This window comes from Sarcophilus harrisii, chromosome 1 (assembly GCF_902635505.1).
Source record: "Sarcophilus harrisii chromosome 1, mSarHar1.11, whole genome shotgun sequence".
Classification (NCBI taxonomy): domain Eukaryota; kingdom Metazoa; phylum Chordata; class Mammalia; order Dasyuromorphia; family Dasyuridae; genus Sarcophilus; species Sarcophilus harrisii.
In genome coordinates this window covers 685,756,570-685,784,001 of record NC_045426.1, presented here as the reverse complement: position 1 = coordinate 685,784,001, position 27,432 = coordinate 685,756,570, and the positions used below count along the sequence as shown (strand labels likewise).

The following is a 27,432-nucleotide window of genomic DNA, read 5'->3' as shown; positions in this document are numbered from 1 at the left end:
TTTGCCATAAGAGGAAAAAGCAGAGACGTGATTATAATAGTATTGACAACTAATCATGCAGAAACAACTCCACTTCGTGGCCAGACTCAGGAATAATCAGGTGGGGAAACAAAAGAAACAGAATTGGGAAACGGAGTCAGAGGGCTCTGACCTTGAGCAGAGCCTAAGCTTGTCCTCCCAGCTCTTACCCAGGTAAGACGTCCACTTGTGACAGTTCAGGAAGGCATCCCTCTGAGTAACTTATGTGATTTCTCTCAGATGGTGACTTACTGACTTAATGATCCATTAGGCAATCATACCCTAATTCAAAAAAATATCAGTTATAATCTCAAGAGATTTTATCTCTTAATAGCAAATTCAACTAATCATAGCTTAGAGTTAGATACATTATTTTTTAAAAGTTTACTGGGATTCACATACATAGATTTTGTTTAACATGTTTTCTTTAATTTTTCTCAAGTTTAAACTCATCCAGTTGCAAAGACCAATCATTATACAAGCTTATAGATTCTTAGTAAACACATTCCTTGTTTAGGAACTATACAGCCTAAACAGGCTCATTTCTCAGGACTGATGACTTTGCTTACTCTGATGGTTTCAAGAAAATTGGCAAGCTTACAAATTAAGGGGAGTTGACAGAGACCTCAAAGAAAAGGCTGAGCTTGTTGTTGCCCACCCCAACTATTTTTAGTGTTTTTGTGGATTGTGCTGTTTGTACCTCCCCCTCCTCTGTGAAAGAGGGCAAAAGGTGCTGCACACCCTCATACTTGAAGGTGAATTGATAAGGCTTTCAGTTCATCCCTCTTGTTCCACACACAGTAATTACCAGTTTAGGTTTAACATAATGACAATAACTCCAAACAACTTTGTTTACAATCTTAGAAACCAAATAGTTTTAGCTCTAGTTTTCTCTTAATTTTCTAACAAAGGTAAAAATAGCTAATTCCCTAAATTACATTTACAAAACATTATAAAATAGGATTTGCAACGCTAAATAAACTTTCCATCTTCTTTTAGTTCAGTTTATTCTGTCTCCAAGATGTTGCAGTTTTGGAAGTTCACAGGGAAGGTTTCAGTTTCCTCCTTCCCTTAAATAAGTTTTCCTTTTCTTTTAGGGAAAAAACAAGACAATTCTTAAAATTCAGCTAGAACGGAATCTATCACAAAAATTAATAGGGGTTACAGTTTACAGTTAAATCTCCAACTTGAATATACAGACAAAAATCATTTATCTCAGCATTGGCAATGTATGATGGTCACATCTAAAAATCCATGTAAAGTTATCAAATGTGAAGCAGTAGTATCCAATAAAGCAGTTAACATTCATATAGCATTTGTTTTATGCTAAGTACTTTTGTCATCATGTGATCTTCACAACAATCAGTATTTCTCTTTATAAATCAGAAATCTGGGCAGAGATAAAATAATTTGCCATAAATTACATAGTTACTACATATCCACAGCTGAAACAAAGAATGGTGGGCTTACCAAATGCAGAGCCTGACTCACCTCATCCTGCCATGCTGGTGCTGCTGGGGCACTCAGATTCTTCCCAGGCAGTTTTTGGACAGAAGCTGCTGAAAGCTGTGCTGACTGGTGCGGGCTCAGGGAATGCTGGCCATGGGGCCTGACACCCCTTCCATCCCCATTCCCCCAAATTGGGTGAGGAGGTTTTTTGGCAAGGTTTTGTGGGGTTCTCACGGCTGTTGGTACTTCCCCTATTAGAGTTGCCCTGCAGTTCTTTAGTATTCTCTTTTCTTAATTTGATCTGAGATGAATTATCATACAAAGGGACTTGAGCTGTATCAATCTTGTTAGCAATCCCCATAACTGAGATGCACTCAGGACTCTGGGTGAGTGGAGCATGCTGAATAAATCAGCATTATGGAGAGGACTTTTTAATAGGTTTGGGGATGTTTTCCCAATAGAGCAGAAGGGGACTCAAGACAAGATAGGAGTCAAGGAAGAGTTAGCAAAAAGTAGTTATTTACCCAGGTTTTTTCCTTCAGAATGGGGTAAATTCATGGAGTTATCCCCAATGTCTCAGTAATTTTTTCTTGCAATCTTAAAATAACTATTGCCAAACTTTTTAATCATTGCTCAGAACCTTGAGAATCTGCTAAGATGTTATTTTAGCAATTCTATAATTTTAATTAGCTAACTTTATTTCTGCAGCCTCCAGCTTGGCCAGAGCAGGGATCCACAGGAAAAAGTCAGGCTTTTTTTCCTTTTAAGGTAGGAATCAAGGATGTTAAGAAATCTTTCCTGGAATTCTAACTACAACATATTAGTTTTTTCTTGCTGACTGCATTTTAAATCTTTCAGGGTAACAAAATCTAGCTCACAGAACAAATATGACACAGACATTTGCACAGAGACACAGACATAGACAAAACTGATATGAAAGAAGACTCTCCCATCTTTGCCAAAAGCTATAAAATCTCTGCCCAAAACCATCCTATAGCACCTTGTCTCCTCTGGCGTTGCAGAGAAGTAAAAAGGTGGCAAAGGTTCCCCAGGAACTTTGCTGAAAATTGCAGGAATTTCCAACTCTGGGCTTCCCCAGTCAAGGAAAATTTTCTGAGTGTGAAGCTCCAGATGCCCCAGACAAGCCTTCTCCCAATTGCTTGGGTTGTCCCTGCAATAGAATTGAGGGAGAAAAGAATGGGGGGGGGGCTTACCTTGAGAAGGAGGGGATGAAGCCAGGGGAGGCCAGACTCTCCCCTGTACAGGACCACCAAATGTTGAGGTTCCAAAGGAGATGCCAAAAAGTTGGGGTCACAGACTGGTGTTGCGAGGTGTCTCCAAAGAGTTTGCAGGAGATCATCAAAACCATTTGGTACTGGTTAAGAAACAGAGTGATCAACCAGTAGAATAGGTAGAGTTGTGAACTGATCCAACCATTCTGGAGAGCAATTGGGAACTATCCTCAAAAAGTTATCACACTGTGCAAACTCTTTGACCCAGCAGTGTTTCTACTGTGTTTATATTCCAAAGAGATACTAAAACTAAAGGAGGGAAAAGGACCCATATGTACAAAAATGTTCGTGGCAGCCCTTTTTGTAATGGCAAGAAACTGGAAACTGATGGGGATGCTCATCAGATGGGGAATGGCTGAATAAGTTGTTGTATATGAATGCTGTGGAATGTTATTATTCTATAAGAAACGACTAGCAGGATGATTTCAGAGAGGCCTGGAAAGACTTAGATGAACTGAAGCGAGGTGAAGTGAGCAGAACCAGGAGACCATTGTACACGGCAACAAAAAGACTTATACAATAATCAGTTCTGATGAAAGTGGCTCTTTTTCAACAATGAGATGATTGAAACCAGTTCCAATGATCTTGTGATGAAGAGAGTCTTCTGCACCCAGGGGGAGGACTATGGGGATTGAGGGTGGACCACAACATAGCATTCTTACTCTTTTATTGTTGTTTGCTTGCATTTTGTTTTCTTTCTCATTTTTTCCTTTTTGATCTGATTTTTCTTGTGTAGCAAGATAATTGTATAAATATGTATTCATATATTGGATTTAACATATATTTTTACAATGTTTAACATATATTGGATTGCTTGCCATCTTGGAGTGGGAGAGAGAAAGGAGGAAATTGTACACAAGGTTTTACAAGGGTCAATGATGAAAAATTGTCCATGAATAAGTTTTGAAAATAAAAAGTGTTAATTTAACAACAACAACAAAAAGAATTTGCAGGCTTGAACCTATTTCCAAGTCAAGGGGCAAAATTTATTACACTTGTAATGCCAATTGAAGCAGGCTAAGTTCCAAAAGAATTTAGCAAAGAACTAGGAGAAAGAAGATCAATTTATAAGACAAAGTTAGAGACCAGAGTTTCATGTTACTTATTTGCTATGGCTTACAGGTAGGTTTGAAGGGTGGTCTATTCACTATTATACTTGGTTATCACTGACCAGCAGATTTTATGTCAGACAATGTTTATAGGACTGTCCTAAGGCCAGAAGACTTTAGAATCATTGACAGAGAGATGGTTAGAACAATAGCACTCTAAAGTCAGAGGACCTCAGGATCACTGCTATATTTTCACCAAAATCTAGGAAAAGAAACATATAACTATATTATTATATTCCTAAGGCCAAGAGACTTTAGGATTATTGACAGACAAATTATTAGAACAATAATCTTTTAAGGTCAGGGGATCCTCAGGATTACTGTTGTATTTCCCTGTCATCCCCACATCCCCTCCAACATTTATCATTATATTTTCCTGTCATTTTAGCCAATCTGAGAGTTGTGAAGTGGTGCCTTAGAGTTGTTTTAATTTGCAATTTTCTAATCCAATAGTGATTTAGAGCATTTTTTTCACATGACACTAAATGGCTTTAGTTTCTTCATGTGAAATTAAAAATAAAATACTATTAAGGGGGAAAAAAAGAAAAAATGCCCCGTAGTTTTGACCCTCCTCAGAAAAGCACCCTATTATTCCTCAGACATGTCCGTGAAGAAATTCTTGCTCTCATTACCCTCAGATGAACTGCATAAAAGGAGTGAAGTAATTAGAACCCTTACCAAGAGGATCAAAAGCCTAGAATGTCAACAAAACGACCACCAGGATGTTCTTCACACAGCTCAGCAGCAGCTCCAGGAAATGGCTCAAAAGGCTACCCAGGCTTCTCTCATCTGTGAGGACCTCGAGGTAGGCAGCGGTTCTCTGGTCCCTGTGACCAGAGGGCCCACTTCGGTCCTTGGAAAGTAGAGTCACATACATGGACTAATGCTAAGTGTAGTGAGCAGAACCAAGAGAACATTGAGCTGACTGGAGACTGAATGTATATGGAAGCATAGGATTTTTGCCTTTTTTGTTGTCGTTTGCTTGTTTTTCCCCCCTTTTCTTCTGATTTTTCTTGCGCAGCATGATGAATATGCAAGTATGTTTAGAAGAGTTGCATGTATTTAATCTATATTGATTGCAGGACAGGGGAAGGGAAAGAAAGGTAGGGAAGGAGAAAAATTTAGTAATACAAGGTTTTGCAAAGGTAAATACTGAAAACTATTTTTGCAGGTGTTTTGGAGAAATATAAAGCTATTAAAAAAAAAAAAAAGAAAAGAAAAAGAAGAGTCACAGCTTCCAGTTGCTTGGATGATTCAAGCTAGGGAGGCTTTGCTGGTCTCCATGCATACATAATAAAGGCAGGAAGGTGGGCCAGGAAGAAGATTTGTGACCTTAATTTAGCTTTGTTCTTTTTTTTTTTCTTTTTATTGTAGTAAGTTTATTTTTAATACATATTGCTTTTTTTTAAAATGTCACCTCAATTTTATATTTATTTGGCATGAAAATGTCTATAGTCAAGACAAATTATAAAAGACAAGCCAAGAGGCTGCAAGAATTTATGACTAAGCATTCCAGAATTATTGATTTTTCTCTCTTAAAAATCTTCAGAGATAGAGACTTCACTATTTGTTGTAAAACATTCTAAGACTTTGTTAATACGTATTGCTTTATGAATCATGTTGGGAGAGAAAAATCAGAGCAAAAGGGAAAAACCATAGGAAAGAGAAAAAAAATAGCAAAAAGAAGTGAACATAGCATGTGTTGATTTATATTCAGTCTCTTTAATTCTTTTTCTGGATGCAGATGGTGTTTTCTATTCAAAGTCTAGAAGAACTGAGTCTTTCATAATTAATCATCACACATTTTTGCTGTTATTGTGTACAGTACTCCTGGTTCTGCTTGTTTCACTCAGCAACAGTTCATGTAAATCTTTCCAGGCCTCTCTGTAATGAGTTTGTTCATCATTTTTTATAGAACAATAATATTCCAATACCTTCATGTACCACAGTTTGTTTAGCCATTCCCCAATTCCTTTTCCAATTCATTGCTATCCCAAAAAGAACTGTTTAGCGTTGTTCTTGATCTGATTTGACAAGATCCAAAGGATTAGGGGGACTTGTGGAAAAATCATGGTGCTTCAAATTCAGTTCTTTGTAATTGGAAGATAGTTACTAACGTGACTTGAGGGAGAACGATGGAGAGAAGAAGCAAGCATTTATTATTTTATTAATATATTGTGCCGAAGGCTGTTCTAAGTGCTTTACAAATATTATCTGAAGGGGAATGCAGATTGGCAGGAATTGACAAGAGTTAAAGAAAATCATCTTAAAAAAAACCAAAAAACCAGCCCCAAACAAACCAACCACACACACACACACACACACACACACACACACACACACACACACAACCTTTGTCTCTTTTTTTCAGTTAACATTTATTTTTCTTTTCCTTCTATCTCCCTCCCTCCCTAAAGGGATCCTTCTTACCTTAAATCAGATAGAAGGCTAGGAAAGGAGGAAGTGAGTTCAAAGTCAGATTAAAGGCCTCTGAGCTGTAATCCAGATGACTGAATTTTCTGTGTCTCCAAAGGGCTTAGCCAGAGACCTCATACTTAAGCCCTTTAAACAAGGCAAGGCATTTAAGCAGGCAGTCATTGGACTCCATAAGCATCTTTCCCTTTTCAGCTGCTTCATAAGGAGAATCAGCTTTCTCTCTAGGGACTGAGTTCTTTTTGTGATATTTATGACTTTTCAGTAGTAGTGTGATAGAGAAAATAAGTCTTGAAATTATTCAGGAATTCAGTTATAAATTCTACAGAATTATATATAAAGAGAAGTACAATATAAATGATGTATGTTCCATCAAATCTCAACACCAATGTTGCCTGCTCCATGAAGTCTTCCCTGATCCCCCCAGCTGTGAGTGCTTATTCCCACCTCGGTTTTCATTATGCTTTTATTGTTTATGTATATGTTTCATCCTCTCAGGAGATGGTGAGATCCTTGAGAGCAGGCTCTGTCTTGTTTTTTCTGTGTCTTTGCCCTCTCTAGCCCAGCGCCTTGCAAGTAGTAGGTGCTCAGTCACTGTTTATTGAATTAAAAAGAATCCTCTAGTAGGATCATTGGAATTAGGGTTTCATCTTTTATCCTCATCAAACCAACAAGTATTTATTAAGGATTTACTGTGGGTGAGGCAGCAGGACAATGGGCCCTGTCATGGAAGCAATGAACAAGAGCTTGGATAGACTTTCCAGAGATAATGGGAGAATAGAAGGCCCTGCCATGCTATATAGTCCATGCGGTCATGAAGAGTTGGACCTGGCTGAATGACTCAACAGCATAATCGCAAAGTGAAGGCAAACCCAGGTTTGTGAAATATAAATACTGTGATTCTTAATATTAGGTTTTTATGGGGCACGCATGTATGTATGTATGTCACTGTGTTTGTGTATACCATATAATACTTATTGTATTGTTGTTTCAGTTACATCCAGCTCATTGTGACCCATTTTGAGTTTTTCTTGGCACTTGACATTGGAATGGTTGGCCATTTCCTTCTCCAGCTCATTTTTCAGATGAGAAAATTGAGGCAAACAGAGTGAAGTGACTTGCCCAGAATCACCCAGCTAAGAAGTGTCTGAGGCCAGATCCGAATTCATATCCTCCTGATTCCAGGCCCAGTGTTCTGTGCATCATAGCACTACTTAGCTTCCCTTTAATACCTACATTCAATGATAATATTACAAAGTTCCCTTTGTCTTTTCTTCCTCTTTTTTTTCTATTTTATTTTATTTATTTAATATTTTCCCCAGTTACATTCAAAACAAAAAAAAATGTTTTTACATTTGTTTTTAAAGTTTTTGAGTTCTAGGTTCTTTCCCTTATCCCCATCCACAATGAAAAAACTACATGTGAAATTATGCAAAACATTTTCATAAAAATCAAGTTGTTAAAAAACAATATAGAATTCCTACCCTAATGAAAATAAAAAACTTCAAGTAAAAGTTAAAAAAAGAGAGAGAGAGTGAAAGAAAAAGAAAATGCTTCAGTCTGTGTTCAGACACAATCATTTCCTTTTCTGGGTATGGATAGGATTTTTCATTATAAATCCTTCAAAGTAGTTGTGAATGTAGTACTAAGAGAGCAAAATCATTCACAGCTGGTCATTGCAGAATGTTGCTATTACTTTGTATACATTACATTTCACTTTGCTTGAGTTCATGGACGATTTTCCATGTATTTTGTTTTGTTTTTTTCTGAGAGCATCCTGCTCATTTCCCATACAACAATAATATTATAATATAATACACACACCACAGTTTATTGAACCATTCCCCAACTGATGGACATCTCTTCAATTTCCAACTTGAAAAAAGAGAAAAGTTGAGAAAAGTTGCTATGAATATTTTTTTGTACATATAGGTCATTTTCCTTTTTTTTTTCAAATCTCCTTTGGTAGTCATACCAAGTAATGGTGGTGTTAGATCAAAGTATATGCATGAATTTATATAACCCTTTGGACACAGATCATATCTTTTGGTCATGGGCTCTTATTTTTGGGCATGGGCTCTTATTTTTTATAAATTTAGCTCAATTCCCTCTTATGTTTGAGAAATGAAGCCTTATCAGAGAAAGTTGCTTCGAAATTCTTTTTTACAATTACTATTGCTAACCATTCCTCCCCTTTATTTTCTCTCCTTTCACCCTGCCGTCCTAAAAAGTATTTTGGTACTGACCATTCCCTCCTCCAATATCCCCTCTCTTTTATCACTTTCCCGCACTTCCCACATCCTTTTGCCCCCCCCCCGCCCCCCATTTTCCTGCAGGGCAAGGTAGATTTATATACCCCTATTGAATAGGTATGTTATTTCCTCTTTAAGCCAATTCTGATGAAAGTAAGCTTCACTCTCTCCCCCTCTTTTCCTCTTCCCCTCTACTCTAAAAGATTTTTCTTGTATCTTTTTATATGGCAGATAATTTGCACCATTCTACTTTTCCCTTTACCTTTCTCCCTGTACATTTCTCTCTTACCCCTTAATTCATCATTAAAAAAAAAGATATTATACTTTTAAGGCCAATTCCAATAGACTTGTGATGGAGAGAGTTATCTGCGTCCAGAAAGAGAACTGTGGGGATTGAATGTGGATCACAACATAGTAGTTAAATTTTTTTTCTTGTTTTTTTTCTTGATTTTTGTTCTCTTTCTCATTTTTTTTCCTTTTTGATCTGATTTTCCTTATGGAGCAATGATAATGTGGAAATATGTATAGAAGAATTGCAACATTTAACATATATTTTATTACTTGCTGTCTATGGGAAGGGGTGGGAGGAAGAGAAGGAGAAAAATTTGGAATACAGGGTTTTCCTATATGCATATATTTTTAAAATAAAAAGCTAGTCTTAAAAAAAAAGATAGTATCCCTTTATATTCAACTCACACCATGCCTTCTGTCTATATATATATATATTCCTTCTAAATGCCATAATAATAAGAAAGTTCTGATGAGTTGTATTATCCTTCCATGTAGGAATGTAAAAAGATAAACCTTATTAAGTCCCTTATGATATCATTTACAGATTATCTCCTTAGGCTTCTCCAGAGTCCTGTGTTTGAAAATCCTGTAATTAAAAAAAAATTGAAATTTTCCATTCAGCTGTGGTCTTTTCATCACAAATGTTTGAAAATCCTCTATTTTGTGGAATGATCACCTTTTCTCTAAAGGAATATACTCAGTTTTGCTGGGTAGGTGATTCTTGGTTGTAATCCTAGCTTCATTGCTCTCCGGAATATCATATTCTAAGCCCTCCAATCCTTTAATGTAGAAGCAATTATATTTTGGGTTATCCTGACTATGGCTCCATTATACTTAAATTGTCTCTTTATGGATACTTGCAATATTTTCTCCTTTACCTGGAAATTCCAGAATTTGGCTATATAACCCAGGCTTCAGGGGTTTTGTGAGCTGTTTTCAGAGATCTTTGTAGGGACCAGACCACAAGCCCTCTTTTCTGTTTTGGAACTATTAGGTGGTCCCCGACCCACTGTAGCTGAAGGTCTAGTGTGCTGGCCAGGGCTCCGCTGACCTGGGCTGCTCTGGGTCTGCACACCAGATCCCCACCCTGTTGCCACAGACCCTCAGCGCTGACCTTCCAAGTCTGCTTTGGTGTATCTGAGCTGAGAGATCCGGAAGCCTGCCACTGATTCAGAGGTCGGGCTGGGGCAGGATTTGGCCCAGGGCTGGGTCCTGACTGCACCGTGGACTCCCACCTTAGTGTCACAGACCTTTTCTTCTGAGCTTCTAAGTTGCCTTCAGCCAGAAAATGTTCTACTCCATCGTTTTGAGTGTTCTGATGCTCTAAAATTTGTTTAGAGTCATTATTTAAAGGAATTTAGAACAGTCTGGGGAAAGGTCAGGCCAGTTCTTGCCTTTATTTTGTCATCTTGGCTCCACCTTCCCTTTTCTTCCCTTTTTACAGTATCACTCTGAGCAATGTCTTAAATGGCTAATTCTTTGCAAGCTTTTCTAGTTAGAGAGTCATGGTAGCTTCTCTTACAGGTTTTGAGCTAGATTCCAAACTGGGAGATGCTATTTATTTTTTGTTTTTTATTTAATAGTATTTTCCCCCAATAATACGTAATGTTTGTTTTTAACATTAATTTTTTGAACATTTAAACAGGATTTATTTTCCAAAAACACATAGACAGTTTTCATCATTCATTTTTGTAAGATTTTTTTGTTCCAGATTTTCTCCTTCCCTCCCTTATCTCCTTTTTCCCGAAGATAGCAAACAATCTGATATAGGTTATTACATGTACAATCTTTTTAAACACATTTCCATATTATTGTTCTGTAAGAAATGACCAGCAGAATGAATACAGAGAGGCTTGGAGAGACTTACATGAACTGATGCTGAGTGAAATGAGCAGAACCAGAAGATCATTATATACTTCAGCAATGATACTGTATGAGGATGTATTCTGATGGAAGTGGATTTCTTCAACAAAGAGAAGATCTAACTCAGTTCCAATTGATCAATGATGGACAGAAACGGCTACACCCAAAGAAAGAACACTGGGAAATGAATGCACTGTTTGCATTTTTTTTTCTTCCCGGATTATTTTTACCTTCTGAATCCAATTCTTCCTGTGCAACAAGAGAACTGTTCGGTTCTGCACACATATATTGTATCTAGGATATACTGTGATGTATTTAACATGTATAGGACTGCTTGCCATCTTGGGGAGGGGGTAGAGGGATGGAGGGGAAAAGTTGGAGCAGAAGTGAGTGCAAGAGATAATGTTGTAAAACAAATTACCCAGGCATGGGTTCTGTCAATAAAAAGTTATAATTATGAAAAAAAATAAACATATTTCCATATTAGTCATGATGTGAAGAAAAAAAAAAGGGAAAAACCATAAGAAAGAAAAAAAACAAAAAAGGGGTGAACATAGTATGCTTCAATCCATATTCAGTTTCCATAGTTTTTCCTCTGGATGTGGATGTCATTTTCCAACCCAATTCTATTGGGATTGTCTTGGATTGCTGTATTACTGAGAAGAATAAATCTATCACAATTGATCATCACATAATGTTGCTGTTATTATGTACACTGTTCTGGTTCTGCTCACTTCACTCAGCGTGAGTTCATGTTAATTCTTTCCAGGCTTTTCTGAAATCAGCCTGCTCATCATTTCTTATAGAACAATAGCATTCCATTACATTGAAATACCATGATTAGACCATTCCCCAATTGATGGGCATCCCCTCAATTTCCAATTCCTTGGTACCACAAAAAGAGCTGCTACAAATGTTTTTGCACATGTGGGTTCTTTTTCTTTGGGAGATTGTACTGAAAAGACTTTTTAAAAAATGGATACTTATTTAACCTATTTTCACACTAATGAGCTCTAAATGAAAACAAAGAACTCACCAGCAAAAGAATTAAGATTCCTATTCTACTGGAAGTTCTAATGGTACAGAAAGAAATGTGACAAAAGTCTTCTTTTTCTGTTCTTGCATTATTCTTTAACAGGGAAAAAACAGATGTCTCAACAACTCAGTGATGGAACTTTCAGCACAGGTAGGACAGTTACAAGCTCGAGAACAGGCGCTCTCTACAATGATCAAGCTTAAGGTAACATTTCTGACTTGTTCCTTTCTCAGATATTTGTATTAGGTTTTACGAAAACCTTGAAAAAACAATTAAGTAACTGCTATAATTACCAAAAGATGACTGTTAGAGGGTACTTGCTGGGCCCTTTTAGATTATCATCATAGTTTTGCTGCACTGGCCACTCATTGAACCATAGAGAGCAATTTTCTCCTGAGGGCTTCTGTGGCTGGAGGTTAGAGATTACTGATAAAGAGCAGGTGAAGAGCTGTGATACATAATTCAGTCAGCAATGAGTTTTCCAAGAGTGGTAAGGGTAAGGCTTGGCAACTGTAACAAATCAATTTTCCTCCTAGGTTCCCCTCAACTGGGCTTCCTTTAAAACCCTCTTGCTTATTCTCTTTCCTAGTATCTTCCTCTCAGAAATCACCTTGTGTGTATTTTGAATTGAATTTATATGGACGTGTTTCCTCCTGCCTAATATAATATGCTCATTGAGAGGAGGATTATTTTGATCATTATACCAGTTTATTCTGATAGAGAGTAGTGGGCATTCAGTGTATTGTTTGCCAAGTAAATGAATGGACCTGTCTTTGTCTTTTTCTCAATCTCTCTTGCCTCCTTCAAGTAGTCTCCCTTTCTCCTTTCTTTCCTTCCATTGCCTTCCCTTTTTCCCATTCTTTCCATTTCTCAGCGTTATTTGACTACATCTGATCTTGGTCTTTAAGATTTGCAAAGGGATTTAGAAAGGTTAATTCAGTTGATTAATAAACATAGGTCATCCTTTGGCATATATGAATTTTTTGGAAATATTTCTGGTACTATAACTATGTTTGTATATATATATATTCATATATACAAATTCATATATATGTACAAATATTTCTGGTATACTTACTACTAGCTATTCAGGCTTTCTGAAAAAAATCTCCTTAGAGGCACTTTTACAATTTGTTTTGTCTGTGACAGGATGTTCTTATTGAATCATTAGTTTAAGTACTTAGAAGTATAAGAACTATAGAAGTATAGTTGACTGCTAGTATGAATAGAAATAAATCTCATTTTTTCAAAATTAAAAAAAATTGGTGACTTTGAGGAAAGAATTCTACCTAAATAAATGTTTTAGTTATTTTAAACAAAGACTTTTCTTTATTTAATAATAGTAGTCTCTCTGCAAGAGATATTTAAGCAGCAACATAATGCAGTGGGGAGCGTGCCTTACTGGAAGTTAGGAAGACAAGTTCAAATCCAACCACAGAACTTATTAACCATGACCTTAGACAAGTAGTTATGACCTTTTTTGTGTCTTCTTTTCCTTAGCTATAAAAGGGTGGGGATGGGGAGAGAGAAGAAGTGAACAAAGTAGCCTCGAAGGTCTCTTTCATCTCTAAATCTGTGATCATATTTCCAAGGGCATTTTTCCCCCCACTTTGGATTTTCTGAGTGTGGATAATGTAATATAAGTAAATTGAAATACTTAAATTTCTAATCTGTAGGACAAAGATATTGCTGAAGCAATCAATCATATTACGGACTGTTCGGGTAAATTTAAGATGCTAGAACATGCCTTACATGAAGCCAAAATGGTGGAATCCTGTATTATCAAAGAAAAGCAAGATTATAAGCAAAAAATGAAAATACTAAAGTTTGAAGTAAATAAACTAAAAGGTAAAAAATGGAATTATGCGATTTTCTTTGTGTTAAAAGAACCCTGTATATTGAGAAAAATGTTCCTAATATGTTTTTTATATTGAGAAACTTTAAAAAAAATTTGTACATGTAACCTAAGTGAAATTTTCCTTATCAATTCTTCTAATAAGGATGAAACCATTTTTACAGTTCACCTTAATCTATATTTAGTTGCTGTGCTTGAATAACAGCAGATACTTTATTGATTTTCTGGCCTATTTTTAACTTTTCCTATTTTGTACAATTTAAAGAGCTATTAGGTTACTCTAAGATCTGAATTAGACCTTACAATCTGTCTTTAATTAATACATACAGTACAGGCCATGCAAGTGCTTCCTGATCTCAACTCTGTCACTGTCCCTAATTCCTAACCCAGAATACTCCTTTTATTCATACAAAACAATGTTGTAGTGTGTGTGATGAAAACCGATTGATAGCAGGCCAAGGATCAGGCTTTTTATAATTGTTATAATATAACAGTATTGCACATACCTGATCATGCATGGAAAATTGCAAGGACTGTTTCCATTTGAAATTTCATCTCAAACCCTTGTCACAATCACTGCATTGAGGTAGGAAGTCACAGTCATGAAAAGGCCAAGTAGGTCATCCATCATTCCTCTCCTCTAATATCAAAAGATAGGAAAAGACTATTGATACTCTTGGTACTAGGGCTTCTGTATAATTCAGGGAATAGATTCTTCCTATTTATATTAAAGATGACCTGAATGAAAAGACGAGTGAAAATAATGAGCAGCGAGAAGAGATTATTCGCCTCAAACAAGAGAAAAGTTATCTTCATGATGAGTTGGTGTTTACTGGTAAGTGGGGACAGCTTGTTCAACTGGCATTTATTTTTATTTGAAATGTAGTTAGGCCTGTGTGCAGTGGATTCTCATTGTCTTCTTCCCTAGTGTTAACTACACTATGTTAGAGGAAATACCTCTCCTGAAAATATAATTGTTAAAGCACTCTTTGTCTTACTTCTTGTTAAATATGGAAATTCATCAGTAGTAATGGAAATCTCTTTGGAAGCATATGCTGATCCACCCTTATGGTATGGAGGATGCCCTTGATTCTCTTGTGCTAATCGAGCACAAGTCTTTGAGAGTTCTTCCAAGCAGGGGAGGCTCCAGAATAAGTCTAGTGAGCTGTTTGTGTGGCTTTTGCCTGAGGAAGGAGCATCCCTTCTGTAGGGGAAGTGTGTATTGCACAAGGAGATGGAGACTTAAACCTAAGAGGGAGAAAGACGTTGTCAAAGTGATCTGGATGGCCAAGGAGAAGACTTTGGGGAGAACCTGAGAAAAGTTGGAGGAGAACCAGCCAGGCTGCAGGAGGAGACAGCTGAGAAGAGTTCAGTCACTTCCATCTGAAGGACAAGCAAAAAGATTGATGAGAATAGCCTGAGGAAGATTAGGATCTGGAGAGATGAAGCCAGGAAGACCTCAGCAAGGCAAGGGAAGGAAGGAGAGGAACATCAAAGAGATGAGGAAGACTGTTGGCCGAGGGCAGAGGAGCTTACAGAAAGGAGCTTGGGGGGGGGGTGCTGCCCGTCCAGTTGTTGAGGAGGAGAGGAAGTGGGGTGTGCGCTTGAGGGAGGACAAAGGGAGAGTGAGAGAGTTTACCACAGGAGTCTGAGGTTCTCCTTACCAGAAGTTTGCAGCGATTTCTGTTTCTACTGTTTTCAGAATACAGAATGGTCTCCCTCCTAAATTAAAAGGTGAGAAGCTTGAGAAAGCCTCCTTCTGCATCAGGTTGTCAGGGATGATCAAGGATTCCCAAAAGTCCTGGAAGAGTGACATTGAGGCAGAAGAGAGACCTGAAGGGGCAGTGGAGAAACCAGCCAGAAAGTCAAGAGCAGTGGCAGGAGGGGATGGGGCTCCTCTTGGAGAGGGGGAAATAGGGGCCTGGGGAATAAGAAGGTAGGACAGGAGAATGTCAGTGGTGGGACATGGTCAGGAAAGAAGAGATCAGTGGTGTTGGGTGAGTCCTTGTTGAGGGAAGTGGAAAACAGTAAGAAAAGGACTTCCATGGAATGAAGACATAACAGAGGACTTACCGATATTTGTCCAAGCTGGTGTCTGCTACCCTTTTGGTGACTAATGTGGGCATAAATGATTCTGCTAGAAGGAATTTAGAAAGCATTTTGCCAAAGATTGTGAAATATTGGACAAGAAACTGAAGACATTAGGGCATAGGTGGTATTTTCATCATTGTTCCCATTAAAGGCAAAAAAGAAAAGTAGATTTGGGAATGAACAGCTAGTTAAGAAGTTGGTGTCTGGCCCAAAGACTCCAGCTTTTGGGATACAAATTCACTGTTTGACAAAAATTGCTGGAAAAACTGGAAAATAGTATTGCAGAGGCATAGACCAATATCTCACACCCTATACTATAAAATAAGGTTGAAATGGGTATGTAATTTAGACATAAAGAGAGACACTACACTATAAACAAGTTAGGAAAGCAAGGAATAGTTTACCTGTCAGATCTTTGGAGAAGAGAGGCAGTTATGACCAAATAAGAAATAGCAAGCATCATGAAAGGCAAAATGTATAATTTTGCTTACATTAAATCAGAAAGTTTTTGCCCCCAAAAATGGTTGCAATCAAGATTAGAAGGAAAGCAGAAAGCTGGGAAAAAAATTTATAGCCAGTTTATCTGAATATATAGAGAACTGAGTCAAGTTGATAAGAATATAAGTCGCCCCCCAATTGCTAAATAGTCAAAGGATATGAAGTTTTCAAATGAAGAAATTAAAATCATATAAAAATGCTCTAAATCACTATTGATTAGAGAAATGCAAAATTAGAGAAAAGCAAATTAAAATCTTACACTATCAGATTGGCTAATATGACAGAAAAAGAAAATGATAAATGTTGGAAATGATGTGGGAAAACTGTGGGAAATACTAATGCATTGTTGGTGGAGTTGTGAACTGATCCAATTATTCTGGAGAGCAATTTGGAACTATGTCCAAAGGGCTATCAAACGGTGCATCTCTTTCGATCTAGCAGTCCCGCTCCTGAATCTGTATCCCAAAGAGATCATAAAAAAGGGAAAAGGACCCACATGTACAAAAATATTTATAGCAGATCTTTTTATGGTGGCAAAGAACTGGAAATTGAGTGAATGCCAATCAATTGGAGAATGACTGAAAAAGTTGTGGTATATGAATGTAATGGAATACTACTGTTCTATAAAAAAATGTTGAATGGGGGAATTTCAGAAAAACCTGATCGTTTTCAACATTCATTTTTGTATGATTTTGAATTCCAAATTTTTTCTCTTTTCCATCTTTATCTCTTTCTACCCCAAGATAGCAAGCAATCTGATATAGATTATACATGTATAATCATTTCAAACATATTTCCATATTAGCCATTTTGTGAAAGAAGAATCAGAATAAAAGGGAAAAACCATGAGAAAGAAAAGGCAAAAAAAAAAAAAAAAAAAAAAGGTGAAAATAGTGCTTTGATCCCTCTGGATACAGATGGCATTTTCTATCCCAAGTCTATTGGAATTGTCTTAGATCAATGGTGCTGAGAAAGTTAAAGGTTATTATGTATATCATATAATTTTGTTTTGTTTTACAATGTTCCCTTTCTGCTTACTTCATTAATATTATTAATCCACTTTTCTGATATCAACCTGTAACATGGGAAAAATTTTCCCTTATATTCTATACCAAACTTATTTACACAAATTAGCATTCCTATAACTTTTTTTCAAAAAATGCGGGTTTCTACTGGGCTTTAAAAAGTTTTAAAGAGGAAAGGATGTATAAAAAAAATTTTTGGGCAGTCTCTTTGGTGTCAGAAACTGGAAACTATAGATTCCATCAAGAAATGCTGAATAAATTGGAATATGAATTTTGGAATATTATTTTTTAAAATACCACTAGGATGATTTCAAAAAGACCTGGAGAAACTTTTAAGACTGATGCTGGTAAATAACAAAGAAGAAATCATTATTGCTTCAACAACAATACTTTGATGATCAATTTTTCTGGACCTGGCCCTCTTGAACAATGGAGGATCCAAATCAGTTCAATAGAGCAGTAATAACTGAACCAGCCACAAAGGAAAGAACTCGGAGATGACTATAAATACATAAATTCCCAATCCGTCTATTTTTTCCACCCATTTTTATTTCCTTAACATTCTAATTGTCACTATTTCAAAGAAATTTTTTAACAAAATAACTGTTTTGGACATTATACATATATTTTTTACATACTCAACATATTTAACATGTATTTAACCTCCATCTGGGGAAAAGGTGGGGAAGGAGGAAAAAAGTTGGAACAAAAGGTTTTGCAACTGTCGATGCTGAAAAATTACCCATGCATATATCTTGTAAATAAAAAGCTATAATAATAAAACAAAAACAAACAAAAAAATATGCATGGGTAACTTTTCCCCTCCTTCCTCCCATCTCCTCTCCTAGATGGCAGGTAGTCCAATTCATGTTAAATATGTAGAAGTATATGTGAAATCCAATATATGTAACATATATTATCTTGCTGCCAAAGAAAGATCAATTAGAAAAAGGTTAAAAAAACCGAGAAGGAAAACAAAAATCAAACAACAATAACAAAAAAGTAAATTATTTTGGATCACACTTGTTTATGGTTCTTTCATTGGGTTTAGCTTACTGATCAATTGGAATATTTGGATTTCTCTTATTAAAACATCCATCAGACTTCATCATTATATAATATTGTTGTTAAGTGTATAATGTCTCCTGTTCTCTTTTATACTCAGCCTCAATTCTCGGGCCCTAAATCATCCTGCTTATTTTACAGCAATAATATTTAACATTCTATACCACAACATTCAATTCTCAATTGTGGGATTTCATTGCCTTGCCACTATAAAAGGGCTGCCACAAACATTTTGCATGTAGAATCCTTTCCCTTCTTTAAAGTCTCTTTGGGATATAACCCAATCTTGGATCAAAATTATTACGTTTGAACTTTTTTTGAGCATAAGTTCCAGATTGCTCTCCAGAATGTTGGATCATTCCAAACTCCATCAACTCATCAATTCCCATTTTCCCAACCCCTAACATTCATCATTATCGTTTCCTGTCATCTTACCAGTCACAGGTGTTATTTATCTCGGTTGTCTTAATTTGCACTTCTCTGATCGGTGATTTGGAACCTTTTCAATGACTAGAAATAGTTTAAATTTCATCATCTGTTGTCTGTTCATATTTTTGACCTTTATCAATTGAAGAATCTTGTTTCTTATAAATTTGAAATTTTCTTATATTATAAATAGGCTTTTATCAGAACCTTTGACTGTAAAGATGCCCAGTTTTTGCTTCCTGTCTAATCTTTTGCTTATTTTGTTTGTACAGAAACCAATTTAATAAAATTATTTTTTGGGATCAATAATGATCCAGTTCTTTTGATCACAAATTTCCTTTCTTCTCCACAAGTCTAAGGTAAACTATTCTTTCTTCAATTTATTTAACCCACATCCTAATCATGAACCCATTTGACCTAATCTGTGTTAAGTGTGGGTCAATGCCTAGTTTCTGCCATACTAGTTCCCAGTTTTCCCAGCAGTTTTTGTCAAATAGTAAATTCTTATCCCAAAAGTTGGGATCTTTGGGTTTGTCAAACACTAGATTGCTATAGTTATTGACTATTTTGTCCTGTGAATCTAACCTAGTTCATTGATCAATTAGTCTATTTCTTAGCCAATGCTAAATGGTTTTGGTGTCTGCTGCTTTATAATATAGTTTTAGATCTGATTTTCATTAGTTCCCTTGAAATTCTTGACCTTTTGTTCTTCCAGATGAATTTTGTTGTTATTTTTTCTAGGTCACTAAAATAGTTTCTTGGGAGTTTGATTGGCATAGCACTAAATAAATTAGTTTAGGTAGTATTGTCATCTTTGTTATATTCGCTCGACCTATCCAAGAGCATTTAATATTTTTCCAGTTGTTTAGATCTGACTTTATTTGTGTAGGAAGTGCTTTGTAGTTTTGCTCATATAGTCCCTAACTTTCCCTTGGCAGATAGATTCCCAAATATTTTATACAATCAGCAGTTATTTTAAATGGAATTTCTCTTTGTATCTCTAACTGTTGGATTTTGTTAGTGATATATAAGAATGCTAGACTTAAGTGGATTTATTTTGTATCTTGCAACTTTGCTAAAGTTGTGGATTATTTCTAATAGCTTTTTATCTCTGGGGTTCTCTAAGTATACCATCATATCATCTGCAAAGAGTGATAATTTGGTTTCCTCATTACCTACTCTAATTACTTTCATCTCTTCTTCTTCACTTATTGCCAAAGCTAGCATTTCTAATATAACATTGATGTATAATACAGTAATGGTGATAATGGGCAGCCTTGTTTCACTCCTGATCTTATTGGGAATGGTTCCAGTTTATCCCCATTACATATGATACTTGCTGATAGTTTTAAATAGATGCTACTGATTATTTTAAGGAAAAGTCCATTTATTCCTATACTCTCAAGTGTTTTTAATAGCAATGGATGTTGGATTTTATCAAATGCTTTTTCTGCATCTATTGAGGTGATCATCATTATCTCTTTGAGAGACAGACCTAGTATTGGTACTGCTAGATCAAAGAATTTTATAGTCCTTTGGGCATATGAAATTCAACCTTACAAAAATGAATGTTGAAAATTCGTTTTACCTGTAATTGGGGGAAAATACTATTCCATCCCTGACTCCTCAGGGAGGTCAGAGCCCCCAAGGGGAGGTGATCACAGCCTCCCTGACTTCTCAGGAAAGGCAGTGAAAGCACTAAAAAGAAGATGATCACGCCCTCCCTGACATCTCAGGAAGGGAGATGAAAAGCACCAAAGGGAAATGGGGGTTGCTAGCAGGTTTCTGGGCTGAAGGGTCTTATTATGCACAAACCCATCAGCATGGGAGGTATTACACAAGCACATAGCAATAATGCAGAGGCTATTAGGGATGACTCTCCCCACAGTCAGTGCAGGCTCTATGTGGTGTAACAAACATGAATTGTACACGCAAGTAGCAGAATAGCAAACAATATAAATCAACATGGTGTTGGAAAAGACCACCAGAAATCCTAGAAGGAGGGTATGTAAACAACAGTCACACATACACCTTCTTCAGCAGCCAAGAGATAGTCCAAAACCAATCTATTGTCCATTGCTTCACATGTCTCGTAATTCAATGATCCCCCTGAGTTTTTGAAGTCCTGCAAAAGTCTTTTTATGTGTTAGGGAATCCAATGATTCCAGCAGATTTTGAAGTCCTGTAACAGTCTTATCATTTCTCAGAGAATCCAATGACTCCTGAGAGTTTTCAAGTCCTATGTCTCAGAGAATCCAATGATTCCTGAGGGTTTTCAAGTCCTACAACAATCTTATCATGTCTCAGAGAATCCAATGATTCTTGAGGGTTTTTAAGTCCAACAATCTTTGATGCCCATGAGTCAAACACCATAACTGCCACGCTCTTTCAATGGTGAGCACAATCAGCAACAGAACCACCCGATATTTCTTGGGTCTTCTCCTTTGTTTCAAGGGTCTGCTCTGTCTCTCTGCGATGGACAAGGCGAATATGGCTCATTGGCACCCATCTGATTCCTTCTCCACCTGTAGAGATACAAGCAAACCCTCTCCCCAAAGCAGTTAGCCTATCTGGTCCTTTCCATTCACCACTTTCTGGGTCTCTTCACATCACCTGGCGATTATCTAAAGATATTGGAGCTGCTTGCACTGGACACTGACCTTCCAGTGGGTTATAAAACCTGTCTGCTGGAGCCACTGCATCTTTGTCAAAAATCAAGAAGTTAATAGTATAAAGGGTTAGATTTAGAAGTTCTCTAGGATTACCTGTGGCTCCCCCTTTCTTTTGTTTTTGGAGAAGTGTCTTAATATCTCTGTTTCTCCTCTCCACTATTGCCTGTCCTTGAGGATTAAAAGGTATGCCCGTGGTGTGTAAAATCTTATACTGTACACAAAAGTGTGCAAAATGTTTCAAAGTATAAGCAGGACCATTATCTGTTTTTATTGCTTGTGACACACCCATAATGGCAAATGCTTGTATGAGGAATTCAGTGACCACTTGGGCTGTCTCTTTTGCTTCTGGTATTGCAAAAGTGAATCCCAAAAAGGTGTCTACCACAACGTGGATAAAAGATAGACGACCAAAAGATTTATAATGGGTCACATCCATTTGCCAGATTTCATTGGGTCTCAAACCACGAGGGTTCTTCCCTGGAGGCAATGTAGGAACGTGGAAAGGAAGGCAAGCTGTACAGGCTTTTAACTATGCTCCTAGCTTTCTCTCTTGTTATTCCAAATTGCAAAAGTAAAGCTCGAGCAGCCTGATGATATTTAGAATGAGATGCCTGGGCTTCTTGGAATAAAGGGATATTGACCAACATAGTTAAAAGGCTATCTGCCTTTGAATTTCCATCAAATATGAACAGACAATTCTCAGATGAAGAAATTGAAACTATTTCTAGTCATATGAAAAGATGCTCCAAGTCATTATTAATCAGAGAAATGCAAATTAAGACAACTCTAAGATACCACTACACACCTGTCAGATTGGCTAAGATGACAGGAAAAATAATGATGATTGTTGGAGGGATGCGGAAAACTGGGACATTGATGCATTGTTGTGGAGTTGTGAAGGGTCCAACCATTTGGAGAGTAGTTTGGAACTATGCTCAAAAAGTTATCAAACTGTGCATACCCTTTGATCCAGCAGTGTTACTATTGGGATTATATCCCAAAGAGATTATAAAGAAGGGAAAGGGACCTGTATGTGCACGAATGTTTGTGGCAGCCCTCTTGTAGTGTCTAGAAACTGGAAACTGAATGGATGTCCATCAGTTGGAGAATGGCTGAATAAATTGTGGTATATGAAAATTATGGAATATTACTGTTCTGTAAGAAATGACCAACAGGATGATTTCAGAAAGGCCTGGAGAGACTTACACGAACTGATGCTGAGTGAAATGAGCAGGACCAGGAGATCATTATATACTTCAACAACAATACTAGATGATGACCAGTTCTGATGGATCAGGCCATCCTCAGCAACGAGATCAACCAAATCATTTCTAATGGAGCAGTAATGAACTGAACTAGCTATACCCAGAAAAAGAACTCTGGGAGATGACTAAAAACCATTACATTGAATTCCCATTCCCTATATTTATGCACACCTGCATTTTTGATTTCCTTCACAAGCTAATTGTACAATAATTCAGAGTCTGATTCTTTTTGTACAGCAAAATAATGTTTTGGTCATGTATACTTATTGTGTATCTAAGTTATATTTTTAATATATTTAACATCTACTGGTCATCCTGCCATTTAGGGAGGGGTATGGGGAAGAGGTGAAAAATTGGAACAAGAGGTTTGGCAATTATTAATGCTGTAAAGTTACCCATGTATATATCCTGTAAATAAAAGGCTATTAAAAAAAAATAAAATAAAAGCTCCTGAAAGACAAAAAAATAAAAAATAAAAAAAAAAAAAAAGAAATGACCAACAGGATGATTTCAGAAAGGCCTGGAGAGACTTACACGAACTGATGCTGAGTGAAATGAGCAGGACCAGGAGATCATTATATACTTCAACAACAATACTAGATGATGACCAGTTCTGATGGATCAGGCCATCCTCAGCAACGAGATCAACCAAATCATTTCTAATGGAGCAGTAATGAACTGAGCTAGCTATGCCCAGAAAAAGAACTCTGGGAGATGACTAAAAACCATTACATTAAATTCCCAATCCCCATATTTATGCACACATGCATTTTTGATTTCCTTCACAAGCTAATTGTACAATAATTCAGAGTCTGATTCTTTTTGTACAGCAAAATAATGTTTTGGTCATGTATACTTATTGTGTATCTAAGTTATATTTTAATATATTTAACATCTACTGGTCATCCTGCTATCTAGGGGGGGGGTGGGGGGTAAGAGGTGAAAAATTGGAACAAGAGGTTTGGCAATTGTTAATGCTGTAAAGTTACCCATGTATAAATCCTGTAAATAAAAGGCTATTAAATTAAAAAAAAAAAAAGAATTTCCATCAAAAATGGGACCTGGAAGTCCACTATGAGAGTGGACATGTAATATATAGATCTTACCTGGATGCTTTCTCACTTGCTCTTGAAGTTTCTTAAAGAGCTGATATATATTAGAGGCTGCAAATTTTATTTGGGCTGTGGCAATTCTTTGTACCACACCTACTGAATAGGCCGAATCAGATATTATATTTGTCTCCTGGATAATAAGTAAGAGCTAGAATGATCGCGTACAATTCATTCTGCTGAGTGGACTGAAAAGGAGTTCTGACTACTCTCTTTATAGTTAGATCATGAGAGTACACAGCACAAATATTATGTTTGGATGCATCCATGAAGATAGTTGGTCCTTTAAGAGGAACTTTAGAAACTTTTTCTTCAAGAATCCATCGCCAATTATGTAATAGTCTGGTTATCTTTAATGGAGACCCATGTATAAAATTTGGAGCTATGGCTAATAAAATTTGCCACTCAGGGATGGTCTCACAACACACATTAATTTGTGTATTGGTATAAAAGGTCGTATATCTTGTCAGGTCTTGTCCCAGATAATTGTACTGCTCGCTTAGTGGCCTTTAATAAAATTCTAGCCACAAGCATTGGGTAGGGAGTAAGGGAAGAATTCAACATTTAGAATTGCTGAATGTTCCTGTTTCCTACTTTACCATCCTAGACACTTCAGGAAAGTTCCCTTTGACTAAGATCAGGAACTCTCTCTTATAGGAGAAAGAAGTTCAGTCTTGAGAGTATTTTCTTTCAAAGCTGGAAGCCAAAAGAACTAGGATCTCTCCTAATTTCTTGCCAACTCCATTCCTCATGCAGGTTCAGAGAGTAGAGTTGTCAGAGTTTACTAGAGAGGAGAGTGTTGGGAAACAGACTTGAGCTTTGGGGTTATACCTATTAGTTTATTTACATTCCACTTCTTTACTCTTTTCTAGTCACAGAGACAAGGTTTTGAATATTTTTGATTTGAAAATCTGGAAGAGATTTTTAGATGAAGAAAACAAAGGTGAAAATGCTTAAAAGAGAAAAAAAATTATTCATGTTATTGGAATTTCTATGATCCCCAAAGCTAAAATTTTATTGCCTCTAAGGTGCATATCTAATACTGCAGGTGATTGATACCTACTTAATTGTGTCTAGGACAGATAATGGACTTAGCACTTGTTGAGATATTAACTATTTGTAATACCATTGTTATGATTGCAGAGGTAATTTATTTTTTTTTAATTATAACTTTTTATTTACAAGATATATGCATGGGTAATTTTTCAGCATTAACAATTGCAAAACCTTTTGTTCCAACTTTTCCCCTCCTTCCCCCACCCCTTCCCCCAGATGGCAGGTTGACCAATACATGTTAAATATGTTGAAGTATAAGTTAAATACAATATAAGTATGTGTGTCCAAACAGTTATTTTGCTGTATAAAAAGAATCAGACTAGAAATAATGTACAATTAGCCTGGGAAGGAAATAAAAAATGCAGGTGGACAAAACTAGAGGGATTGGGAATTCTATGTAGTGGTTCATAGTCATCTCCCAGAGTTCTTTCCCTGGGTGTGGCTGGTTCCGTTCATTACTGCTCCATTGGAACTGATTTGGTTCATCTCATTATTGAAGAGGGCCACGTCCATCAAAATTGATCATCATACAATATTGTTGTTGAAGTATATAATGATCTTCTGGTCCTGCTCATTTCACTCAACATCAGCTCATGTAAGTCTCTCCAGGCCTTTCTGAAATCATCCTGCTGATCATTTCTTACAGAACACTACTATTCCATAATATTCATATACCACAAATTATTCAGCCATTTTCCAATTGATGGACATCCACTCAGTTTCCAGTTTCTGGCCACTACAAAGAGGGCTGCCACGAACATTCTTGCACATACAGGTCCTTTCCTTTCTTTAAAATCTCATTGGGATATAAGCCCAGTAGTAACACTGCTGGATCAAAGGGTATGCACAGTTTGATAACTTTTTGAGCATAGTTCCAAATTGCTCTCCAGAATGGTTGGATCCATTCACAAGTCCATTAACAATGCATCAATGTCCCAGTTTTCCCACATCTCCTTCAACATTCATCATTATCGTTTCCTGTCATCTTAGCCAGTCTGACAGGTATATAGTGGTATCTCAGAGTTGTCTTAATTTGCATTTCTATGATTAATAATGACTTGGAGCATCTTTTCATATGGCTAGAAATAGTTTCAATTTCTTCGTCTGAGAATTGTCTGTTCCTATCCTTTGACCAGATAATTTCTTTCATCTTATTAACTAAAAATCTTTAACAATTAAAATAATTTTAAATAGATTTTACCAGAAAAATTAATGAGGTACTAAAATGTCTAAGATTTATTCTCCTGTTCTTTTTCTGTATTTTAAAAACAATAAGTTATTTTCCTATTTACTTTATGTTGAAATTGGGTATCTTTAATATTATGACACTTAGATTATGGAAAATACTTGCAAATTAATTTTTTCACAACTGGAAAACCTGTGTTCCTTACTATTTCTCATTGGAAGAGCACTGATTAGTTGATAAAAAGAACTCTATTAGAAATCATATCACACTTTCATCCAAACTGGAACAACAATTAAATTAGCCCAGAAATTCTCAGAAGATAAAATTCTTACTTCCTTCATAATACATCACATTGTCTCAAAACATTTTTTGTAATTTTTAAATGTAAAAGTTTGTTTCATTCAATCAGGCCACTATCAATTCATCAATCAATTCCTCCTGCTTTAAATAGTTCCTTGACTCAAAGCAAAGTATCCCTGAAGATAAAGTAGCCATATTGTCATGATGAGAAGGAGACTGGTACATTAGACTTGTTAGATGGAGCCATTTGTTGTCCGAGAGATCTTTTACTTTTACCCAAACTTCAAACATTAACTTCAAAGTTAATGCTGTCTTCTCTAATGAGACAGGAATTTATGGGGTAATACAGATTAAACAAAGGTATCAGGCCCAGTAAGAAGAAAGATTTCATGAAACCTAGCCTAACTGTAGATTAGGCTTTATATTCATTCTCTGTAGGAGAAACTATTACCCTCAGATTCCTAAATTTTCTTCTTGAATCTGCACAAATAATAGTCAAAGGACTATCTCAAATGCTTCAACCAGGAAAAAAAAGTTGGTGCTTGAAAATGAAACTTAGATTTCTGGATCGAGGCTTAAAATATAAGGACTTTCTGGCCAGGGATATGATATCCTTAACACATTTTGGTAAGGATATATTTGCCTAATAACTTGCAAATGCAGTTTCTATAAAAGGAGCAGAGAAGGGGAAGAAATTTCATATGTATTCCACAATAGACCATATTGAGGGCAACTGCAGTGTAAAAATGATAGCTAAGACCACCCAATCACAGGGGACAAAGTTCAAGGAAGGGGCCAACAGTGGAACTTGAAGCCTCAAATGCCTATCCACAAAAGTACAAACTATAGCCAATGGTCAAAATGAACCAGAGGTTTTAATTTAAAGCGATAACTTTGTAGTAGGATTTGAATAAATGACCTCAGTATGGTTTATGTAATTTGAAAGAAACAGGATAAGGAAAAGAGGTTGGAAATTAGCAAGGACTATTAGGAAGGTCTTTTCTTATAAAGGAATGTAGGAATCAGAGAGGGGACGCATATGGGAGAGAGCATTTGGCTGGTTTTAGTAAAGGAAGAAACAGAAGTTGTTTTTAATCACTGGTGTATATTATAGATCACCTAGACAGAAATAGAAGATAAC

At 36.5% G+C, this 27,432-nt stretch overlaps 1 protein-coding gene across 4 annotated transcripts in view; it reads left to right on the top strand.

Annotated features, from left to right (window-relative positions):
- Window positions 1-27,432, top strand: part of CCDC62 (coiled-coil domain containing 62) — an 83,882-nt gene that overhangs the window by 17,713 nt on the left and 38,737 nt on the right. For 3 of the 4 annotated variants that reach the window (XR_004231275.1, XM_031948484.1, XM_031948483.1), the window contains exons 3-6: window positions 4,507-4,673; window positions 11,846-11,947; window positions 13,420-13,591; window positions 14,332-14,433. Coding sequence is in view for 3 of the 4 variants with exons in the window: in XM_031948484.1 (XP_031804344.1) it covers window positions 4,507-4,673; window positions 11,846-11,947; window positions 13,420-13,591; window positions 14,332-14,433 (543 nt within the window). In the remaining variant the exon portion in view is untranslated. Of the gene's footprint in view, window positions 1-2,175; window positions 2,236-4,506; window positions 4,674-11,845; window positions 11,948-13,419; window positions 13,592-14,331; window positions 14,434-27,432 lie in introns of all 4 variants that reach the window. The other variant, XM_031948485.1, reaches the window with a different exon arrangement.